This window comes from Cebus imitator, unplaced genomic scaffold (assembly GCF_001604975.1).
Source record: "Cebus imitator isolate Cc_AM_T3 unplaced genomic scaffold, Cebus_imitator-1.0 Scaffold474, whole genome shotgun sequence".
NCBI lineage: Eukaryota > Metazoa > Chordata > Mammalia > Primates > Cebidae > Cebus > Cebus imitator.
Window position 1 is genome coordinate 811,037 of NW_016107789.1, and position 23,155 is coordinate 834,191.

The following is a 23,155-nucleotide window of genomic DNA, read 5'->3' on the forward strand; positions in this document are numbered from 1 at the left end:
ACTGCTAACCAAGAAGGAATTATGCTTTAAAACAATGCAAGTGAAAGAAAGAACCACAGCACATCCGTGTCTCGGTCCACAGAGACAGGGAAAGAAAGAAAAGGGTGCCTGTCCGCGGAGGCTCTCAGGGGAGCAGAGGCACTGATAACAGCAGGGGCTCAAGGCCTGGGAAAGTGCCACATGCCACATGTCTCCTGTGGGTTTAAGCTTTCTCCTGTGTCTCTCTGCTCTCCATACCTGTCCTGTGGCAGGGAAGAAGACCTAGGCTCCAGCTTGGGCTTGAGGGATGCAGCCTCCCTGCTCCAGCGTCTGTGGGAGCAGCAGCATCGCCTGCATTCACAGTTAGTTTGGAGATGAGTTTCCCACCCCATGCACTTCCCTTGCGGGCTTCATGGTCTGGGTTTCCTGGCCCTGTCCCAGCCATGGCACACAGAGAGCAGCCTCCCCCACTTGATTTCATAATTTCCAATCCATGGGTGAGCAACAAAAGGATGCCTCCAAACAACAAGCAGGTGAGGGGAAAGGAGCGATAGGGCATGCAGGGGCTACACGAAGGTGTGCCTGGAGAAGTCCACCACTCCATTTGCAGACAGTGCCATGAATCTGCCCTCCGAAAGGACATGTGCCTGGAGCAGAGGAGAGATATCAGCTGGAACTGCCAGACCCCACCTGGGCATCCTGGGAACAAAGTCAGAGGCCAGCGGCGTGACTGGTGCAAGGTGTAGTGTGAGGCCACGGGACAAACCCAAGGCTCACGCTGCAACTGTGTGACCTTGGCCTCTAACAGAGCTCCAGCACACTCATTCAGGGCCAGAAGGTGGCTGTCAGGTGGCAGACCAGGGCTGGTGTTGACAGCATGAGAGGAGTGACACTGTGAAATCTGGTGGGATCGTCGTCCAGCTCAACACTACCCCTTTGATAGCTTGATCCCCAAGAGGAAAAAAAAGCCTCTTAATATAGGGCTGCTATATTATGTAATCTAACGATTTCTGTCTTTTTTCTATTTCCCAATAGAGAAAATGAAAGAACGATCCAGGGGATTAAACTACTTTAGCAAAGACAACAAGGGTTGCTCACTCAAATCTGGACAGCAGACCTTTCATGCATGAGTCCAACTCCATCAATCAAAGGGAGAAAACTTCCCTCTGAAGCATGCAGCCTCCTGCTCGGGGTGGGGAGGGACAGTGCTGGTGGTAGGAAGGATTTGAGTGTGGAAGGAAAGTGAAAGTAGAGCACAGGTAAAGGTATTTTCAAAATGATAGAAATATCACAATCCAAGAATGCATTTTTACCTCTACCCTTACATTCTGCATGCTAAAGAATTAAACTATGTAAACATTTTTGCTATCTTCCCTTAGTGCAAAAAGAACAAATGAGAAAAAGCAGAATTAAAGCAATCTCCCATGCATTTTAGAGCAGCCAGAGATACAGACAGAAGTAATATATTCCACTGTTTGCACAGGCCGCCCTCCCACTACTGCATCCTTTATACTGATCCAATATGATCAGAACAAAAGGATTGTAGACATGGATTCATCATAGGAATGCACAGAGCTACCCTCTTACCCCTTTGCCAATCAAAACAAAAGCCAAAGAAAACAAAGATGGAACTGGTGTGCCATTTGTTTGAATTCTCTTGGCTGTGCTCTCTTTGTTCAGAGAAGCATCTTGAATAAACAGCCATAGGTAGTATATATCTATTTCTTAATCACTCAGCAGGGATTATGTTTTACGATTGTACTGACACTCTATTTCCTCTGTTAAACTGCTGTCATGCTTGTTCTAAAATTAGTTTAATTAATTCTTAAAACAAAAATTAAATTAAAATAACTGTCCTTTTCCCCTTGAAAATTTTATGAAACCGTTTAAGAAAACAGAGGACACCTTGCAGCTTCAAGAATCGTGTCTAACCAGAAAAACATTTTTAAATGCGATCCCTTTATGGAATAGATTGGAAAACCCCAGAGCACTGCATGGGCATCCTGTGACTGTGGCTCATCCAGGGTTTAGCTCTGGCTCTCTGTGTGACCCTGAGCCAGTCATTGAACCTCTCTGGGCATCCATCTCCTGACCTATTCAAGGAGGACAAAGCAAATATTCCTTTTTTGTGTCTGTTTTTAACATGGAGTCTTGCTCTGCCTCCCAGGCTGGAGTGCAGTGGCGTGATCTCAGCTCACTGTATCCTCCGCCTCCAGGGTTCAAGTAATTCTCCTGCCTCAGTCTCTTGAGTAGCTGGGATTACAGGCATGTACCACCATACCCAACTAATTTTGTATTTTTAGTAGAGACAGGATTTCACCATGTTGGCCAGGCTGATCTCAAACTCCTGACCTTAAGTGATCCGCCCACCTCAGGCTCCCAAAGTGCTGGGATTACAGGTGTGAGCTACCATGCCCAGCTGCAAACATTCTTTAGGATTCCTTCCAGCTAAAATACTAAATAATCCTTGGTTTATTTTCAGTAAACTTCATTTCACAATATCTAGCAAGCAAGTTCCCTAAATAATACAACCCACTGGGACATAAAACGTTTCCAGGCATGGAAAGGGCCAGGCCATACATGGTATCTAAGTTGGTAAAACCACCAACAGCCTATATCTAGCACTGTTTCCTATTATGATTTTGGCTATGAGGATAAGGTTATTTTACAGCAATAAGCTGCCATTTCAATAAATATAAGCATATTAATAAGGTATGCATGTTCAAATAAGCTCTACATAAATACAACGTATCATACCCCAAGCAAAAGATAATGTTTAGTAAATGAATGAATGGAGTTGTAGTTTTATCATCACTTATTTTTTTTACATGAAAGGTGAAGCCCTCAGTGAACATGTATTCAGGGGGAATATTTTGAGGGTATGGGCTTGTCTGAATTTCCCATGTTCTGTATTCCTGCTCAGTCCCAGGACCAGTCACCACATTCAGGTGCTGGCACCTCCAGTCAAGGCCAGTCTCACACACCAACAGGTGATTCACAGTGATCTGATGTGGCCTGGTTTTCAACTCAGAAACCAACTACTGCCCCCTACTGCCTCTTCATATTTACTCTGGGATCTTAATTCTTCCCAGTGTTTTTAGACAAGGTGAGCAAAATCTAACTTAGTAGAAAAATGACTCCCAATAACTGGCTTTGAAATAGAAATTTAAATTACATCTCAAGTCACTGAATCCGAAGTGTGCTTCCTGGATGAGGCCACAAATCAGGCCCTCAGTATGGTACCTTGGGTAGTAACTGAGTGTGTGCATATAAGACACTGATCTACTCACTTGCAACACATAATGTACCTAGCATTTTGTCAAGGGACGAATTTCTACTAAAAATGTAGGAAATCATCATTCTTAAATATAAAGGAGCACACAGACTTCCTAAGGTGACTATTTCTGGTGTTTGCCCAACAGGACCCACCCACATCCATCCATCCACTTCATGTGTGCCTATCACAGACCAGCACAAAGCACGGCCTGGGTAAATACTTTGTTTTCTACTGCCCTCAGCAGGAATTCCCCCCTACCCCTGGGCTTCTAGAATTTTCCTTTGAAATGGGATGTCTCTTTCTATGGATTACGATGGTAGAAAGTGAATGCAATTCAAAAAAAATGTAACTGTATTATAGATCTAGTTATCAGCAAATCAAAGGGAATTTGTATCTCCAGCCCCTCAAAGCAGTCTTAAAGAGTTCCTTTCTACTCACTCACAACCTCAGAGGAGACCAACAACAAACAGTGAATGGGCTTGCAAATGTACGTGCTAGGCCTGGTCCTGCATCAGCCTCTGAAAACCCAGACCAAGAAAACAGAAAGCTTTAAAGAAAAGTGAGCTAAAATAGAAGTTATCTAGCATTTCAGTAGAACAATCTTAAATCTTCCTATCTGCTGAAACAACTTTACCAACTGTAGTTGTTTTTAGAAACAGAACTAAGCAAAAATTATTTAGCTCCAACAATGTGGTTTCACCTATATTTTATAGAACAAGCTCATCAGAACTCAATAGCAAAGTTCATTTTTTAAAAACACTTTCTGACATGACTAAATTCTACAACTTCAGTCATTATGGAATAATCGCAGTGAGGTACATATATATGTTTTAAAAGCTCTCCACTGACTCTATAATAGCTTCTGTATGTTCCGAGATGAGTTTGCTTTGTGGTTGCCAGTGTCTAACAGTAAACAACCCCACTGCATTTATTGGCAATTACTGCTGAAGGTCACACATCAGCAGTGAGCCTAAATTCCAGGAAAAAAAGCAGCTCTTATGTAACTGCTGCCTGAATGCTGGCAGGTACCCAACGCAGCAGTTCACAGCAATGCAAAAAAGTAGGACACCTCCACCATGGGTTGGGCGTCATGAGAACGCCCCCTGAAGGTGAAATTTAATCACTCTTACGTTTCTCCTTTTTTATCCCTCCTGAATTTTACAAAGTTCCCTGTCAATGGCATCTTTTGCCTGCAGAAGCAGCTCAAGGTAGGAGAAGTTGAAGAGTTAACATAAGCAGGCTGCAGCCACCCTGAGTAGGTGGAATGTGAGTTTAGCTTTTTTGTTGCAATGCAGGAGGGCAAAGTTGCTAGCTGACACCAATGGCTCCAGAGATTCCACAGTTCCAAAGAGGCAGTGATTCAATGGGAATCACATCTCAAATATGTAGGAACAGACACGTCCACTGAACTACAGTACACACTTTCTAAACACACCACTCCTTTTCACAGACACATGTATGAAAACTGGGTGGACTACCGTTCTGCTCACCACCTCTGTCTCAAGTGGAAGTACCTCACCAGAACTATCCCTTTGATTAGCTCGGCACTTTACAGCTTAGGAAAGTAACTCACATGATTACCTCTTGGGGCCATTCACCTGTCGTAACCTGATCTACGCTGCTACCTGGCCTCCCTGCTTAGGTATAAGTCCCCAGATTCCATGCACTCCTCCCTTCTAACATGTCGCATGGTTGAGAGCTGTCATCTTGCATGAATTTGTATTATTGTCTGTTAGCTCCAGAATGGCAGACCCTGTGCCCATTTGGGGTACCACTGTATCCAAATCCCCCTGGACATAACAGGCACTCAAATATGAGTCAGATAAATGAATGTCGTTAGCACCAGCTGGTATCTGTTTCAAGCCAAGAATGGCTAGAGGAGGGAACTTTCTGGGGTGATGGAAACATTCTGTGGTAGCTACAGAGGTGTAAACATGTGTAATAATTCACCCAGCTCTGAGCGGAAGGGACAGCAACACGGGGAGTTTCCCTCTCCCCTCCGCCCCATCTGTCCCCCGCCCCATCTGTCCCCCAACCCCAGCCCCATGGGAAAAAGAAAAATCAGGGGGTAAAGATGGAGACTCTGCCTATTTGTTTGCCAAAAAACAAACAACCCCTCCTCTCCCTGGTTTCAAACACAATTTCATTCTAGAAAGCAGTGGGGAAGACCCCATACCATGTACTTTCTTGCCGGAAATCTACGCCTCTGTTCTCTTTTCACCCTGTTTTCTCAGAGCACTGACAGGGACTCAGTAGGCGTTGTGCTTTTTTTCAAGTCATGAATTGCCCATCTCTAGAGATGCTCAAGTGGCCTTTATGATCAAAGCGTGGTGACCCTTCCTCAACTGGGGTCATGGGCCCCTGGGGGCCCTACACAGCCCTGGGGCTACTCCCCATCACATTTAGACTTTGGAACGTTGGTGTGCAGTTCAGATGTGCAGCCCTGCCCTAATCCTGGACCAGCATGGATTCTCATCAAGCTTCTGTAGAGCTCCAGCTGTGGGCCACAGGTTTCCAGGAGTGCAGGCCAGCAAAAGGCTTGGTGGGGGAGAAACCACAGGAGCTGTGGTAGCTTCCAGAACAGCATCAATGATAAAGGCCCAGGAGGCACCTCCGCAGAGAGGGCTAGATCACCAGCCTGAGGGGCTGGAGACAGGGTGTTGGTGTCCCAGCGCTGACGGTTGCCAGGGGAACAACGTGGAGGGGATCCACAGTTGCTTCTTCAGGGAATTTTCAAAGAAGCTGAGTGGCTGCCAGAACATTCCTCTTTTATAAACAGACAGTATTCTATTTCCTAGAGTATAATTATAAACACACCTGCTCCAACTGTGGAATCTTTCCATAAGCGAGCAATAAACTCCCAGCCAGGAGACCCAAGTTCTATCTTGAGCAAGCAAACACATCAACTGATTACTATGGTGCAAAACAGTGTATTAATAACACCACAGACTCTGATTAGGGAAAGTTTTCCTTTCCCGACTTAATTTGTACTTAAGCAAATAGTAAATCAACCTCAATATTTTAGAGGAAAAATTTAAATCAGCGAGGCATTTAAAACTCTATGTAGAAACAAGAGTCTTAAAGGGTGCCAACATCAAATTCAGCATAGAAGTGATTTTTCTGGCATACAAATAACCCGGAAGAAGGAATGCTAAACAGGAAATGGCAAAATTCCCTGAGGTTACAGCAGTTAATTAAGTTGGTACACTCCCTTTTGTTTTTCTCACCTTCTAGTCTTCCCAGAAGGAATGGTCTCCTCACCTGTTCCTGTCTAATTAATACAAGGAAAAATCTGCGCTTATGGAATTTACTGTGGTAGAACAGTAAGCACACCAGGAAAGCCAGCCATGTGTTTGTCCTGATTTAGCCACTGTCTAGCTGTGTGAGCTAGGACCAGGCACTTAGTCTCTCTGAGCTCCATCCCTGAGGCAACTGTGCCAAATTCAATATAAGCACTCGTGCTGCTTTCTGTTTCAAGCCTGTAATTCAAACCCTCCTTAGGGATATCTGAGCCATTTCTTAGTGTTCCTGAAATGACAGTGTATTAATTAGAGTAGATATTAGAGTAGACAGCATGCTCTATCTGGCAGCTCTGTCTCATCTAAAGGCATTAGCTGGTCTACCGAAAGGAGAAACAGATCTGAAGCAGATCAGAGAAGTGACTTTCAAAAGACAAATTAAGTCTTAGTTCAGTTTGCTTGATTTGCCAACCAATGAAACCCTCTCAATTATGTATGTGAATTCCCCAAATTAAATTTCTCTGATAGCATTTACTTAGCATATAGCACAACCTAAAAATAAAGCAAGGAATATTGAAAAAATGTACAAAACAGAAAATATTCAAGAGGCCCCCAAATCCCAAACAAAATGACTACTAGTCAGTCTCCAGGGTAACTCTGGGTAAGTGAAACTAGCTTGATACGTAAGTACCAAAGCCACTGGATGACATTCGATTTCTGGATCTATAGGTAGTTTTCCTAGAAGAAGCCACGGATACAGTGCATTCCTAACCTAGCCTGCGGATGGAAAGTCTCAACTAGCACGTAGGAATTCACCCTGCACTTAAAAAAATTTTTATATGAACTCTCATATTCAATACTTTTCAATACATAGACCAAGAGAGTAACGAGTTTTCCTTTTTTACTACTTTCAAATTATATCAATGCTGCTGTATCTTTTTGCATCAGATGCTTTACTTACAGATAGAGAAGTTCTTTAAGCCAACTTCAAAACTCACTTTCAGAGATAGGGTATTGGCCAGCATCAACCACAAATTCAGTTGAGATTTTAGACAGTGAACAATTAAAATCTTATTGCAATTTAGAACATCTTTATCGAGACTCAGATGAGATCTCCAAGGACTAACGGCAAACAAACTCATGGGAAATGCTAACACAGACACGACAGACTCCACTCACTCCCAGAGGGCACACCACACAAAGCCAGATACTCCACGCCGTGGGACTAGAGGAAGGATCACAGGGCTAACTGGGAGGATGTCACAGAAACACCACCATGAGACACGAGAAACAAAAAACAACAAAGTTAGGACCTCAGCATTATCCAATTCATCAATGGAAATCAGCTGGAAAAGAAAAAAGGGAAGAGAGAAGAAGGAAATGTTAGGAAAGGAAATACAAGCCACCCAAGTGTTACAGACTTCAAGCTTATTGCTGACACTTTCTCCTTAAAGCCTTGCTAGATGGTAACCATCCTAAGAGACTTGGGCACTTAGGACATGGCCACAGCTCACAGTGACATCTGCTCGAGACCAAAATGGGCAGGATGCTGGCACAGTTTATTCACATGTCAGGCATCAGACCTCGCAGGTCACTTAACCATGTATGCAGAGAGCCTTGCGCTTGCTTGTGTACTTGAAAACTGGGACTGAGCTGGGAGCAAGGGCAAGTTCCCCAGTGCTTTTTTCTGAAGAGGGTGGGAAACAGTAGAGTGAAAGACTGGAGTAGAATTAGGCGGGTTTAGGAGAAAATTATTTCCTTAGCCTCATTTGATGACTCAGTTGGGGGTGGGGGGGGTCAGAAGCTCAAACAGCACCAGCTGTAACTTCAGCAGCTAATAAGACCAGCATATCCCTAGCCTGGTCCCATGGATGATTAAAGGAAACTATATTCCCTCTAGAATGATTAGTGCCAACTCAAGTGATATTAGCAACCTGGGATTTATCAGCATCACGTCCAAGAAAAAGAGAAGCACAAGGGAAGTATCACAATTATGCTTGAGGATAGATGGATGATCCTCAACTGATTTTTCATTAGGCTTTGTTAACGTTGAGTACATTCTGCAAATTTCAGTTGCTGTCAGAAATCCTAGTAGCTGGAAATGTTAATACTTTACTCACCTGGAGCAAAGATGCTTTGGTAATTAATAGGAGACCGATAATTTGTATGAAATGAAAACCCAGGCATTACCAGAGGTCCTATACTCTCTAGCACTAAAACAGCTACTGCTATTCAGAAGGGAAATGATTTTAAATAAATTCTGAGATATCCTTTTACATTAATTCCTGGCCTCCGAATTTCTTTCCAAAGCTCTTTGAGCAATAACTTAAGTCAATAGCAGTTTAGTAAAAAACCTACAGTAAACTAGAACAGTTATTAATAATACATAAAATAACTACGTTTTCTTCTCAAGTAGGGTCTAGGGGATTGAAATTTTTCTGAGTTAGAGAGTGATTCAGATTAAATTTTAGAGATATTTAGCTGTGGGAGGTTATTTTCTTTTCAACACAAACACGGTTTAAACTATAGATTAAAAGCAGATATTAGTAGGCATTGCACACAGAGTGATTGTAAACTGACATAATTTTAAAGATTATGATTTTGAATACACAGGACAGAAAAACACCATAAGCATAGGGCAGAAATGTATTTCACCACTATTTTGGTGATAATTTTAATATTTATTTCATATTTAACACTCTGAGAAGTACATGCATTGGTGATCCTTTGCATTTTAGAGACATAAGAATTAAAGATGATTTTGTTTTATTCCTAAGTGTTCATGATTAACATCTTGTGGCCATCTTCTTCAGTCAGCCTCTACTTTTCATCATACATGATAACGTGTTGTTACTGTTGTTGTTTTGAGATGGAGTCTTACTCTGTCACCTAGGCTGCAGTGCAGTGGTGCAATCTTGCTTACTGCAGCCTCCACCTCCCAGGTTCAAGTGAGTAGCTGGGATTATAGGAATATGCCACCACACCAGGCTAATTTTTGTATTTTTAGTAGAGATTGGGTTTCTCCATGTTGGCAAGGCTGGTCTCGAACACCTGACCTCAGATGATCCACCCAAACTCGGCCTCCCAAAGTGCCGGGATTACAGGTATGAGCCACCGTGCCCAGCCATGATAGTCCTTGAACACGAACTTCTTTGGGCACTGGACCCAGACAAGTGAACCAACCACTCGCTACTCGCTAATCTGATTCCTCTGTATAGGAACTGATCAAAACTACAGGTTTTGGATGGCCTTGGGACAATCACACTTTGTAAACTCACTTGGCATCTGTTGGAGAGTGTTTTCAATTGGGTAAAAAATCAGCAATGAGCTGAAGACTAGATGTTTAAGTTTTGATACATTTAGTGCTCTCAGGGCTAATGCCCACTATTATTTATATAATCATGTAACATTATGGAAACTTACATGTTCAACCTGTAGGTGGACCGCAAAATGCTCAAATGATTTCCATCTGTTCACTGATAATGCAGTGGTGAAGAGCTAAGACTCTAGGATCAGACTGTCTGGGGTTGAATGGCTGGTTCCCTTGTTATTAAGTATGTAACCCCAGGCAAATCCTGAAGCTCTCTGAGCCTATGTTGTCTCTTCCTTGCGTATAAAATAGTTAATGACAATAGTGGTATCTATCTCTGAGGTTGAACTACAGTACATGTGTTTAGTATAGTGGCTAGCACATGACAGGAGGTCAACCAATGTTATCATTGTTACTTATGACATAATTTAGGAAACTAGTGAATATCCATGACTTTTAAAACGTGTAGGTCAGTGTCTTACAGTGATTCTATTATGTTTTAGTCTATTTTATAACATGGATGACAGTTCTTGATGGCTTTTTTCCCCCCAGGCAGGGAGACGCATACAGGCACACCAATGTTTTTGATCAGGATAATAAAGAATGATGTCAACTTTTTCATCTGCGAACTTGACTAAGTATTAAAGTTGAATGAAAAGGTAAAGATGGGTAAAGGCACTTACGTCTCATCATCTTTAAGGATTATTGTTTAGAAAAAAGGCAAGGAAACCCAGCCCACACACGGCGAACACCACCTTAGGGGAGGCTGGAGAGGACACTGCGTTGGGATTCAGGACACCCAGACTCCACTCTTGATCTCATATAGACTTTGCACGTGACCTCGCGCAGTCTCTCAGCCCCAGCCTCCTCATATGAACAGGGAGAGTTGGAAGAGGCCATGCCAGGACTCCTCTGAATCTGACTCTATGGCTATGAAGGCTCAGGAGAGGGCAGGGAAGCAGAACAATGCTGGACAACACCAGGGAGCTGTCAGTCACGAGACAAGCTCGGTAAGAGGCCACTAATCAATCAGAATGGGGATGGGAGGAGAGAAACGGCCTCCACACTCACCATGGTGTCCTCCTCAGCATCCAGGCCAAAGAACACCTCGTTTATTACACTGAGTCAAGCCAACTGATTTGCTTGAGAAAGGTTAGTTCTTTGGTTCCGGGTTGTTCCCACCCTTGAAAAAGTCGGCCTGCCCTGTGTGTCATGCTTCTTTAGTCAAATGGGGCAGCCAGTAAACCATCAAAAAGCATCTTCAAAAAGCCTTAGTGAGACAAAGTGAATACCAGCTACCAGGTCAGGAGACAGAAATATTTTAGGGTCCCTGGTTCTCCTTCTCTCTCTTTTGAAGTTCAATTGACAGGAATGGTTAAGTAGCACTTCCCCGGTAGTCAAGCACTCGGCCACAAGCACAGCAAGTCTTGCAGGTTTGGAGCCACTAATGTGGGTTTTTAGAGCATCTTCCTCAGTTTCATGGTGTTTTCCATACTGGCCTACAATTTGTTCACGTTCGTGAATGGGAATGACAGCCCTACCAGACTGGAAAGAAAAGCCATCTCTTCTCCAGGCCTCTTTGCTTAGGTGTGACTAATTTCTTCACCAGCTGAAAAGGGATTTAAGCTAAATCCCAGGAACCTCTATAAAACAGTGATATAATTTACTCTTTCCTAGTGATCTCCTTCAAGGGTCCTCTCAACCCCATGCCCTTTCTTTCTCCATGAGCTTTATAACAGGCATTATGACATTTCTGATGTGGCATCCCCTGGGGTCCGGGATGCTCTTCCACTTTGCACTAACGGGTAGGGACAGACAGCAGGCCAGCACACCTTCCATGTGGCCTCAAAGACCCTGCCATACTTGTCCACCATGCAACAGGGACTCAGGAAACTCCAGGACAGTGCCTCTGCTTTCTAGGTTATAAAAAGACAACTGCAGGGAACTGCATGTATAATCACAAAGTGTAACAGTCACTAGAATACAGACACCAAAGTTTACTTTAAATACTTTGGATATAGAAAGAAATAGATATTCCAAATAAGTGAAAATTGTGGCCTCCAGATTTGAAAAATCAGGTTTTATGCCCATGGACGCAAACATATTCACTCAGCTTTGGTGCATTTGACCTTTACTATGGAGAGCGAATTTCTGTAACTAGATTCATAGTTTATAAATGTTTCCAAAAACTCAGTTTAAAAGAAAGGATGATCTCAAATAAATGGTTATTATTTATCTGTCTGGTAAGTATATTCTCTGCCATCAGTCTTATCCCCTTTTTTTTCTTTTCTTTTTTTTTTTAAGAGCAAGACCTACTAGGTGCCTAACAGGTATCTGTATGAACGAGCCATCCCAGCACTTCTACCTTACCAGGGTTCTTCACTTCCACCATTTATATTTATAAACACTTGTCTGACAGGTTTTCTCTGCAAAATTCCTACTGAGTTACAGAAACCTACATTCTAATTAGTTTCTAAAAATGTAATGGAGATTTCTAGTCATGGAACTGCTTGTTGCTTATAGATTATGCCCCATGGTATAAACTAAGAAACTACAAAATCTGTTTTCTGTATTTTCTTATCCAAGAAGTCTCACTAGTAACATTTCTCTAATATTAATGAGAGATAGGTTAGAAAGCAACATTCCTGCAGACGTTTATATTTGCAACAGTCTGGTTGCCACCATCCATTTTGACAAGGCAGGCTGACTTAATTACCAAGGCTTCTTCCTAGAGCTGAAAAAATGACTTACTGGGTATTTTGATAAGTTGGTGATATCAGCATATTTACCTACTCGGAAACTGTCGCTAAATGTAGCTAGCAGGCCATTAGTGAACGTTATTACCTTCAAATGAAAATGGGTGGGATTTAAATTCACATCCATGATTTGCTGCTGGGGGCTGAAAGGAAAGGGAATGGGATTGTTTCTGCCCTACTTTGCCCAACATTAGAGGTGTAAGGGATGGAGCTGGTATGTCCTCGCTCACTGCATATACTAAGGACAATCAGGTCACAGGACTGTCCATTTCCCAATCTGTCTCAGAATTGGTGACGTGTATGCCTGCCTTAATTGCAGTTAGAACTGGAGGGAGTTTCTTGATGCCCTGAAAGATTGTGCAACATCTCATCTGAAAGAGGCAGGTAAACCTGCAGGTATGCTTAGCTGAAGCCTAAAAGTCAGAAACGCATACTTTGATACACAAGAGGCATTTACTTCTCACTGGGAATTTAAAAATCTTGTTATTACCGCTCTGACATTAGATTATGTGGCAAGCAGGCTGTAAGAGACGACTACGTATATCGGACTTTTAAAAGACAGTCATATGATTTAGCTCCCTTTAAGGGTAGGATAAACAGCTTTTTTTTAAAAAAAAGCTAACCCCTCAGTCAGTAATGCCTGGGCCAAGGTGGGGTGTCTATATATATATATATTTTTTTCTTTAAATTGCATTTTAGGTTTTGGGGTACATGTGAAGAACATGCAAGATTGTTGCATAGATACACACATGGTAGTGTGATTTGCTGCCTTCCTCCCCTTCACCTATATATCAAGGTGGGTTTTTAAAGATCCCTCCCTTCAATTTCATGGTAAAACCTGGTTGGACCAGGAAAATAAAACGAAGTACCTTTTCTCCATAGCCTCTATCTTTGGTCATCATTTCCCTCAGGGTCTGTAGGACCTTAATGCAGAGCTTCTCCTCATTTTCTTCTAGCAGCTGTTTTGTATGCTTTATTAACCTGAAGGGGGTGGAAACCATGGATTATGTCTCTGAAACTAACTTTAAATTAAAAACACTTTGCAAGCAATTTATTTTAACTAGTCTGTTAATGAACAAACATTTTATTAAGAGCTCTCGGGTTAAACATACTTCAGGGCATTCCCTGCACTAACAGCCAGCGAGTGACTGTGTCTCAATAGCGACACCTGCTGGTAAGTCCCAGCAAACGGGCTCGCTGGGCAGGAGTCAGCCACATACAATGGAGAAATTACATGAGAGGAGAACCGAGACAGAGATCCACTCAGACCTGCTCATTTATAAAGCATGGCTAATTATCCACTGAGAATTGCCGGCAAAATGGGTCAAATATACCAACACCATAAAAAAAAAACTCATGAGGATGATGGTTGAGGCCAATACACAGTTTCCTTATGCACGAGCTTATCCTTAGAGGGGCCCAGAAAAGTAAGAAACTCATAGGCAGAGGCCAGCCCCAAGCTAAAGAAACAACTAATCTTAGGGTAAAATTCTTTTTCTTTTTTTGAGACAGAGTCTCATTCTGTCACCCAGGCTGGAGTGCAGTAGCACAATTCCGGCTCACTGCAGCCTCCACCTTAAGGGGTCAAGTGATTCTCCTGCCTCAGCCATAGAATAGCTGGGATTACAGGTGCCTGCCATTATGCCCGGCTGATTTTTTATATTTTTAGTAGAGATGGAGTTTCACCATGTTGGCCAGGCTGGTCTCAAACTCCTGACCTCAGGTGATCCACCTGCTTTGGCCTCCCAAAGTGCTGGGAATACAGGTGTGAACCACTGTGCCCAGCTTTAGGGTAAAAATGTAATGGAGATGGTCCACTTGTTGCTTACAGATTATGCACCAAGGCATAAACTAAGACATTACACAATTATTAGGAAAAGACTGTAAGATCATGATAGGTCTGAGATTTCTGAGGGCTGAGGGATCATGACTTTTTTATGTCTGTACCACAGCACACAGTGGGTGCTCTGTAATAAATGAATGAATGGGCATGCAGTTAAAATAAGAACTTCTCACCAAAAAACAAAGCAAAACAAAACAAAGAAGTGTCAGTAAGCAGGATTTAACAGACTAACTTACTTTGGGGAGGTCAGAACAGGACTTTAGCACATGACCTTGCATTCATCAAAGTTAGAAAACAGGATAACGTCTCCTTCTTCGGGAACAAAAGCTTTGTGTGGTCATCAAGGTTCTGGCAAATGAACACCCCAGAGAGAGAGGCCGCTTACTTGCAAATGAAACCGCCACTTTCACATTTCCTTCTGGCATCTGTGTTCTCTGGGAAAAGCAGCTCGGGTCTGTGGAGAACATCCACGAGCACAGATAACTCTGCCTGCACCAGGGGCCTCAGACGGTCCTCCAGCGCGGAGACGATGTCCTAAAATGGAAACACAGCCTCAGTCAACGGCTCAGGCAGATGCTGGCCACAGGAGGGTGAGGACATTGGTTTCTGCCCTAAATCACTGATGCATGGATAGGCTAGGTTGGAGTAACTTTAGTACCCTCTGGCATCTCAAACTATTAGACATTGCCCAATGGTTACCTGAAACATTAACCCCCTGATGCAGAAAACAAAGTGAAAACAAGTCAACTTTCCCACCACCCCTTCTTTCAAGATGGCCGCCTTATGCTATTCAAGGTACCATTATGTACAGCTTAAAATATGATGCAAAAAAATTAATTTAACATTGGAAAGATGTCTATGATGAGTGCAACAGGGGTCAAATAATAATAATCCTATTTTTATAAACATCATCAGTATCTAGCTAAAGGATAAACATCAAATATTATTTAAACATAACTACTGGTTTTCTCTGGGTGGTGGGATTACAGGTGGTTCTAATTTTCTTGTATATAGCAATACTTGTCAGTGTTGTCTGTCTTCAGTGAGCATGAATTATTCACACCATAAAGTCATACAAACATGAGGACACCAATGAATGAACATGCTGTATCAACATGCTAAATACATGTACCCTGATAGCATGATGGTCTTCAAATGCAAAACACATAGCTGTAGGAAAGGAAAACAGAGAGAAGTTGAAAGAGCAGCAAAACCAACACAACAAACACCATTTGAAGGCAAATGATAGAAAACAGATGAGAAATTATCTTCAAAAGATGCTAAAGCCTGCTCTATGGCTCGGTGACTCGGAACCTGCCTACAGGCATGTTGGCTAAAACAGGGGCCAAACATGGCACGTTGGATAATACAGGAAGGCCTGGTTGACCAAGGATATTTGCATGGGAAAAGCTGCTTAAAAGGGGACCCAGTTGGGATCGAGAAAGAATTAACTGATCTGTTATCCAGAAATTACAACTAACCGTATGAAGATAATTTACTCTTAGATTTAACACAGTTTGGGTGATGACTGTAACCACTCTTAATGTTGAAGATGCATAAAGATACATGAATCAATCAAATAATTTTGGGCACGGCAATTTTCCCAACAAGATTGTAAGACAGTACCTTACAACATCCCTTAGTTCATACTGACTTTCACAGCACAGTCAAAAACCGGGTCATTTTTGCAAAATTCCGAGGATCTTATCAGTTTCCCCCACAGCATCCCTTTTAGAAGCACCCAGTCAACATTCTCTTCAATAGTTACTTATCCTGACTCTGGCAAATCTTTGTCTACAGTATTCGTATGGGATTAAAGTTGTTCTTATCGTGTTCATGTATTTCATAAAATCCTGCATCTTTTGCACAGTTTGAACTTTACATTGCAATTGATTTGCATTGTATTGTCAAATGTATAGCATTCAGCAATCAGGGAGACACCAACAAAGACGGCAAAGCAATGGGTGGGGAAAGATGCTGGTGTTAAGTGAGAGGGATGTCTAGATGGGGATTAATTACAGAAGTGGTCAGTTTGCAAGTGAATTTCTTATATTACAACTTTTGCTGCACTAGGCGATCTCATAAACCCCAGAACTCAGACAGCAAATAACTGGATAATGCATATCCTTTAAGCCATTGGCCAAGTCCTTTTAACAGTATTGCTCCCCTATGTGTTTTATTTCTCAAGAATAAGCACAATAAATCTAAGAAGAGCACAAGACACCAGCATGTTTGATTGCAGATATTTTATTTGAGCAGACGAGAAAATACTATGTGCTCACTGAGTTAGGAGTCTACAATACCCTTCCCCCCTTTCTAAAAGCATAGTGGAAACAGGAAGCACTCCATTAGGAATCAAGAACGGGTTCTATTAGTTATTTAAGAACTGTGTTATGATAAAGGCTGAAATTCTTAACTTGACCCAAGCAGCCCTGCCAGCCTCCCCAGCTTCCTGGCTCCAGTCACACTAACCTTCCTTTGCTCATAAGAGCAGGGTTTCATGGGTCAAGTTAAGATGCCTGTTTAAGTGTTTAACACCCTCTAATACTCATTCGAGTATTTAACAAAGGCAGAACAGGTCTCTTGGTAGATGCTAAGAAAAAAAGGGATAATTAGCTGAAATTGAGTAATACTTTTTATTTTCATCTTCCTTTCTGTATGATAGTCTTTACACACGCTGTTTTCCTCCCTTTTATTCTTTAAGTCCTATTGTTCCTTCTCATTTTGGTTCAAATGTTACTTTCCCCAGCAAGGTCTTCCTTGACCCTCATTCCTAACCTCAGACAAAATTAGTTTCCTCATCAGAATCTTTCAAGCGCTCTTCACTTCTCTGCACTTCTTTTTCCTCTCACCATTTTATGTTTAACATTAATGTCCCTTTCTCCCTTCTGATTCTTCAGATACTAAGAGACAAAGCTCATTATGTCTGGTTTTGCTGACCATTGTATCCCCAGTGCCTAGCATGGAGCTGATGAATGATTTAATGAATTCATCTGTCTTCACGTAGGTTGTGTAACCTTACGGAGATTCAGCAACACGATTACCATCATAGTGATAGATCACAGTAATAATGGTAATATAATAATAGCAGCCCTCAACTGAGTGCTCACTACATGCCAGGCACTGCTCTATGTATTTTACGTGTACTGTAATTTCCTAACATAGCTACACCACGATATATCCTGTCTTGCACAGTCTTCTTACAATGTGATATTGACATCCCTTTCACTGAATGATGGTTAGATTCCCTCCCACTGAGCTTGAGTGAAACTCTGAGACTGCCTTGACTAACAGAGTACAATAAAAGTGATGCTATGTAACTTCTGAAATCATAACAATGAAACTTTCACTTGTCTCTCTCTCTACACACACTCATCTTGGGACCCAGCCGCCATGGTGTGAGGAAGCCCAGGCTACACGTTAGTGTTTCAGTCAACACCTCCAGTGAGGTTCCATCTGACAACCAGCATCAACTGCCAAACACGGGAGTGAGCAAGGTGTCAAGCTGTGTCCAACCACAGTCACCATCTGACTGCAACCCCATGAAAGACTCTTATCAAGAAATAGCTTGCTGATGCCAGTCAACCTCCAGAATAGCAAAAGAGAATAAAGCAATTGCTGTGATTTTCTGCACGAAATATAGGTAACTGGGACATATTATCAACTCTCTTAATCAACCTCATGAGGTAGGTGTTACTATTTTACAAACTAGGAATCTGAAGCACAGAGAAGTCAAGTAACTTTCCCAAGATTACACCATCTCTTAGCAGCAGAGCCAGGATTTAAATTTAATCCAGGCACTGGCCTGAGACCATACTCTTAAACACTGTGGTAATGGGCTCATTCAAAGGATCTGTGATTCTCAAACTGTGGTCTACGTACTGTCTTTGAGAGCATCAACTGAGGTGCTTGTATGAAAGAGACGTTCATGTTAAGATGCATGTTTAAATGTTTAACATCTAAAACTCACTACTCTCCCCTTTAACAAACGGATAGCAGATGTCTTGGTAGATACTAATAAAAATGTATACACATAATGCTTTTGTTTTCATCTGACTCATTCTGATGTAAAAGCCTTCTCTCAGTTATCACCACCTCTGTTCACCTGCTGATTCAAGAGGCTAAATAATCCCAGAGTGACGGGGAAAATGGAACATTTGTGCTCTTACTCTAAACGTCCTCTGTAATACTTCAATATTTCCTTCTCATAAGAGCAGAGTCCCCATTTTTCACCAAGAAATCTGTAAATCTAGGAGTAACCTTTAATAAAGACCATCACTTTGCCAGAAACTTTTCTATTCCTAAGCAGCTTCCCACTCCTGGCCCTACATACATGATAACATTTGACTATCTGTTTACCACACTGACATCATGTGTGTCAATCACATGACGCCAGGCTAAGCATCACTTCTCTCAACACCAGGCATTACCTGCAATCTCTCAATGATATTCCGGTAGTCCCTGGAAGCTGCCAGAACAGAGTCCCTGCGTGCAGCGTTGCGGGCTGACAGCCGCCAGTTCAGGGCTGTTTTCTGCACAATGTTGTGGGACTTGAGAAAGAGGTTGTTGACTTGACTGTCCAGGTCCACGGGAATGGCAATGGCCCGGCTCTTGGCTGTACAGGAAAAAGATGAGTCATGAGCCGACAATTTTTATGGGGGACATCCTATAGATGGACCTAACACCCTACTCCCCATGGGGCAGGTTTTTCACACCCAGAATAGGTCGGCTTGCCTGGTACTGAGCTTGAAGACTGAGGAGCTCAAGTCAACTTTACCATCTTTTAGGTCAGGGTTTCCCAGTGTGAATTCTGAGGGGCAGCAGTTCTGAGAAATGTTAAAATGCTCTCAGGTCATAAGGCCAGGGCAAGTCAGAGTTAAAGTTCAATGGGTTTCCTCAATGAATGGCTTCTTAGAGTCCCTGAGGTGTTTGCGTATTTTAAGAATTATTAAGACAGGGAACTCATTTGGCCAATGAGCCGTTTACTAGTTCTTTCTCAGGTTTCTTTGACAATCTACAAAATGCTGAGTTATCCCAAACATAATCCTAAAGACAGCATTCACAATGGCATAAACTCCTCTTTCTAGATAGGTGCTTCTTTCTCCCTCTTAAAAAAAAGGAGAACTCCAGTCTAATCATGAGAAAAACATTAGTCAAACCCACAATGGGAGACACTCTACAGGACTCCTGACCAATACTTGTCAAAACTATCAAGGTCATAAGAAACAAGGAAAGGCTGAGAAATGGTCACAGACCAGAAAAGACTGCAGACATGACAACTAAATGCAAGGTGGTGCCTGGAACAGAAAAAGGGTGTGACAAGGGACACTAATGTGCAAAGTGGTGAAATCCGAATCGAGTCTGGAGTTTAAGTAACAGTCCTGCACCAATGTCAGTTTCCTTATCTTGACAAAGGGGCCCTGGTAACGTAAAATGCTGACAATGGGTGACAACGTATGAGGGGTCTGTGGGAATTCTCTGTATTATCTTTGCTACAGTCCCATAAACATAAAATTATTCCAAAATAAAAGATTTTGAAAAGGAAGATAATTAAGACTAACAATCATTTCTTTTGCATATGGGAAAATGTCCAAAAACAACTATTTCCTGCCTTCAATGCTTCAAAACACTAGAAGCAAAGAAAGTACTCTCGTATTTAATTGTAAAAACAACTCCAACATTCTGCAAGAGGAATCTGAGAAGCAATTATTTAAATTCCATTAAAAACACACAGACACACACACACACAATTTAGAAGGAAAACAAACAAACAAACAAAAACTATAAGCCAGCCAGCAACTTTCTAACAGTCTAATATGGAAAGTGGGAAATTTGGAACAATACAAATAATAAAAAGTTAAAAAGCACGATGTACAGGGTACAGTACACTCATCACAGCTAGAAACTCCATGCCTTGGATATCCGATAAGCCCAACCATGAACACAGTGGACTCGGGGTGTGGTATTAGGAGGAAGCAATCCCCAGGAGACAGAGGGGATCTGGGTAGTGCTGTTTTCATGCCTTACCATTCCACAGATATCAACTCTCCTTGTCTTTTTTTCTTTTTACCACCAAGACAAATGGAAAGATTTCTTCTCTCTAGTGAGCACTGAGGCACTAGTCAAGTCAGCCACTTGCTCGAATATTAAACAAAAACTAACCTCTGTGGCAAGGACTTTCTCCCACATTTCCTTTGACCTCAACAAGCACATTGCTTTTTTTCCCAACTTTTATTTTAGAATCAGGGGGTACACATGCAGGTTTGTTGCAAAGGTGTATTGCTTAATGCTGAGGTTTAGGGTATGATCGAAACCGTCATCCACATAGAGAACAGAGTACTCAACAGGTAGTTTTTTCAATCTTTCTCCCTCTTTCCCCCTCTAGTTGTCTCCCATCTTTTTTTTATTATTATACTTTAGGTTCTGGGGTACATGTGTAGATCATGCAGGATTGTTGTATAGGTACACACATGGCAATGTGGTTTGCTGCCTCTATGCCCCCATCACCTACATCTGGTATTTCTCCCTATGTTATCCCTCTCCTACCTCCCCACCCCCACCATCCCTCCCCTAGCCCCCTAACAGACCCCAATGTGTGATGCTCCCCTCCTCGTGTCCACATGTTCTCACTGTTCAACACCCGCCTATGAGTGAGAACATGCAGTGTTTAATTTTCCGTTCCTGTGTCAGTTCGCTGAGAATGATGGTTTCCAGATTCATCCATGTCCCTACAAAGGACATGAACTCATCGTTTTTTATGGCTGCATAGTATTCCATGGTGTATATGTGTCACATTTTCCCTGTCCAGTCTATCATCGATGGGCATTTGGGTTGGTCTCCCATCTTTACATCCATGTGTACTCAATATTTAGCTCTCACTTTTAAGTGAGAACGTGTACTACTGGTTTTATAGGTTAGTTCACCAAGCACATCATTTATGATAGATAATCATGAATGGAAAAAGTACAGGATTACCTGGGAATTCCATTGCAGAGTCTTGTTTCTAAGATATCACACAACGAACCTCTTGTGTATGTATTTTCCAAAACCTAATTTCTTACTGTGAAATACTGCCACACCAATAATAAAAATGCATCAACTACCATATGAGAGTAAAGGAACTGAGCAAGAGTCTACTGAAATCAGGCAACAGGTCCTAATACAGGTTATATATATCTCCAAGGTATATCCAAACTGATTTGATATCTTACCTACACAATCAACACTTAAATCGACTGGACAGCCACTCAATAGTGCTAAGAACTACACCTGTCTTGCTCTTCCTGTTACTGTCTGCAGGAATCTAAGAGGCGACCCCAAGCAGGTAACTCTCTTCTCAGCTGCAGGCAGAAAGCCTAGCTCTTTGCACAGCATTTATAGGGGATGGAGAATGAGCAAAGTAATGGAGTCTGATAAAACCAGGATAAAGGAAAAAAGAATTTTCCTAACTTCCTTTCAAAGGCTGCCTATGAAAGGCAAGACAGAAGGGGAGTCACAGAGGAAATGGAGAAACATTTCTCCTTGAGGGGAAGAAGGGAGCAGTGCATCATTTCTGAGAAAGGGTGTTCCTTGGGATGTGACAGGTGTTTTCCAGGAAAAAGTCTCCAAGTAGTCAAGTACATTTGCTGGATTAAACAAATTAGTTTCTCGAATGAGGGACTTCCCAGGGCCTTGAATAAGCTGCATGTATCATGACTTGCCAAGAATTGCCTAACAACCATGGGAGCTTGTTTTTCTAGGCCTATCTGACTTGGGACTCGCTAGCTCTTCCTTTGGGAAATGTTGGCTTGGCAGATACAAAAAGGAGCCCAGCAATCAAGAAGACCTCGGTTCTGGGTCTGGCTCCGAAACTTCCTGTCTGTATAACTTTAGAAGAGTTGTAATGAGTGCTCAATAAACGGCAGCCTTACCACTGTGAGACAATTCATTTTCATCACGTATATCCAAACTGACTTGTTATCTTACCTACATCAGAGAGCACCCGAATACAGCTCTCCACGGAGGCTTTTTGGCTCGGCATTAACCAGTTGCAGTGGTACACCCTGAACACACCTTGGAGCAGTTGCACAAAGACAGGCTGGCGAGTCTGCAAGAAGCCGAAAGAAGCAATGTGAAAAACAGATTTTTATTTGTAGATTACTGATGATCTGATCAGAGACAGACATTGTCTTGAACCACTGGACCCTGGATCAGAGATACATGCCTTGTTAATGGACCCTGAAGCAAGCGTGAGAGGGGATGCCTGGATAACAGCTAAATTCCATAAGTGATCTAGCTGAGGGGGAGCAACTTAGAAGCGTTTTAGGTCAATTTATTAACCTGATGCTATTTTAATTAAGTTTAAGCACAAGAAAGAGCAACGGTTCCAAAGTTCAAAGAGTGGTATTCTTATCCAGTTACCAAGTAGCAAATTACATCACCTCTGCGAGCGTCAGTTTCATCCACCGTATAAAATAAGCAGATTGAGGCCGACTGACCCTAAAGTTCCTTCCAGACATTATATTCATTGAGAAGAACCCATATTTTTAATCAGCAAAAACAAACCGATAAGTGGATCTCACCTAGAATACTACTTCTTCATTTCTGGCAAGGTCTTTAAAGACATAAAAAGAATTTGGATGGTTACTCTTTATAAATATTCATTTATTATGATGAGTACTTGGAAATTACATGAGAAGATTTATTACTTTCTATAAGGTATAAATTTGTACTCATTTTAAACTAAGAGTACTCAAACATCCACTTACTCAA

At 42.1% G+C, this 23,155-nt stretch overlaps 1 protein-coding gene across 13 annotated transcripts in view; it reads right to left on the reverse strand.

The window, feature by feature from the left end:
- Positions 1–23,155, reverse strand: part of ITPR1 (inositol 1,4,5-trisphosphate receptor type 1) — a 354,903-nt gene that overhangs the window by 123,816 nt on the left and 207,932 nt on the right. For 8 of the 13 annotated variants that reach the window (XM_037732852.1, XM_017512640.2, XM_037732851.1 and 5 more), the window contains 5 exons: positions 22,370–22,490; positions 18,835–19,019; positions 14,790–14,938; positions 13,431–13,542; positions 7,809–7,841 (listed from right to left, as the gene is read on the reverse strand). In XM_037732852.1, the coding sequence (XP_037588780.1) occupies positions 7,809–7,841; positions 13,431–13,542; positions 14,790–14,938; positions 18,835–19,019; positions 22,370–22,490 (600 nt within the window). The remainder of the gene's footprint in view (positions 1–7,808; positions 7,842–13,430; positions 13,543–14,789; positions 14,939–18,834; positions 19,020–22,369; positions 22,491–23,155) is intronic. The other 5 variants (XM_017512642.2, XM_017512641.2, XM_017512638.2 and 2 more) reach the window with 2 other exon arrangements.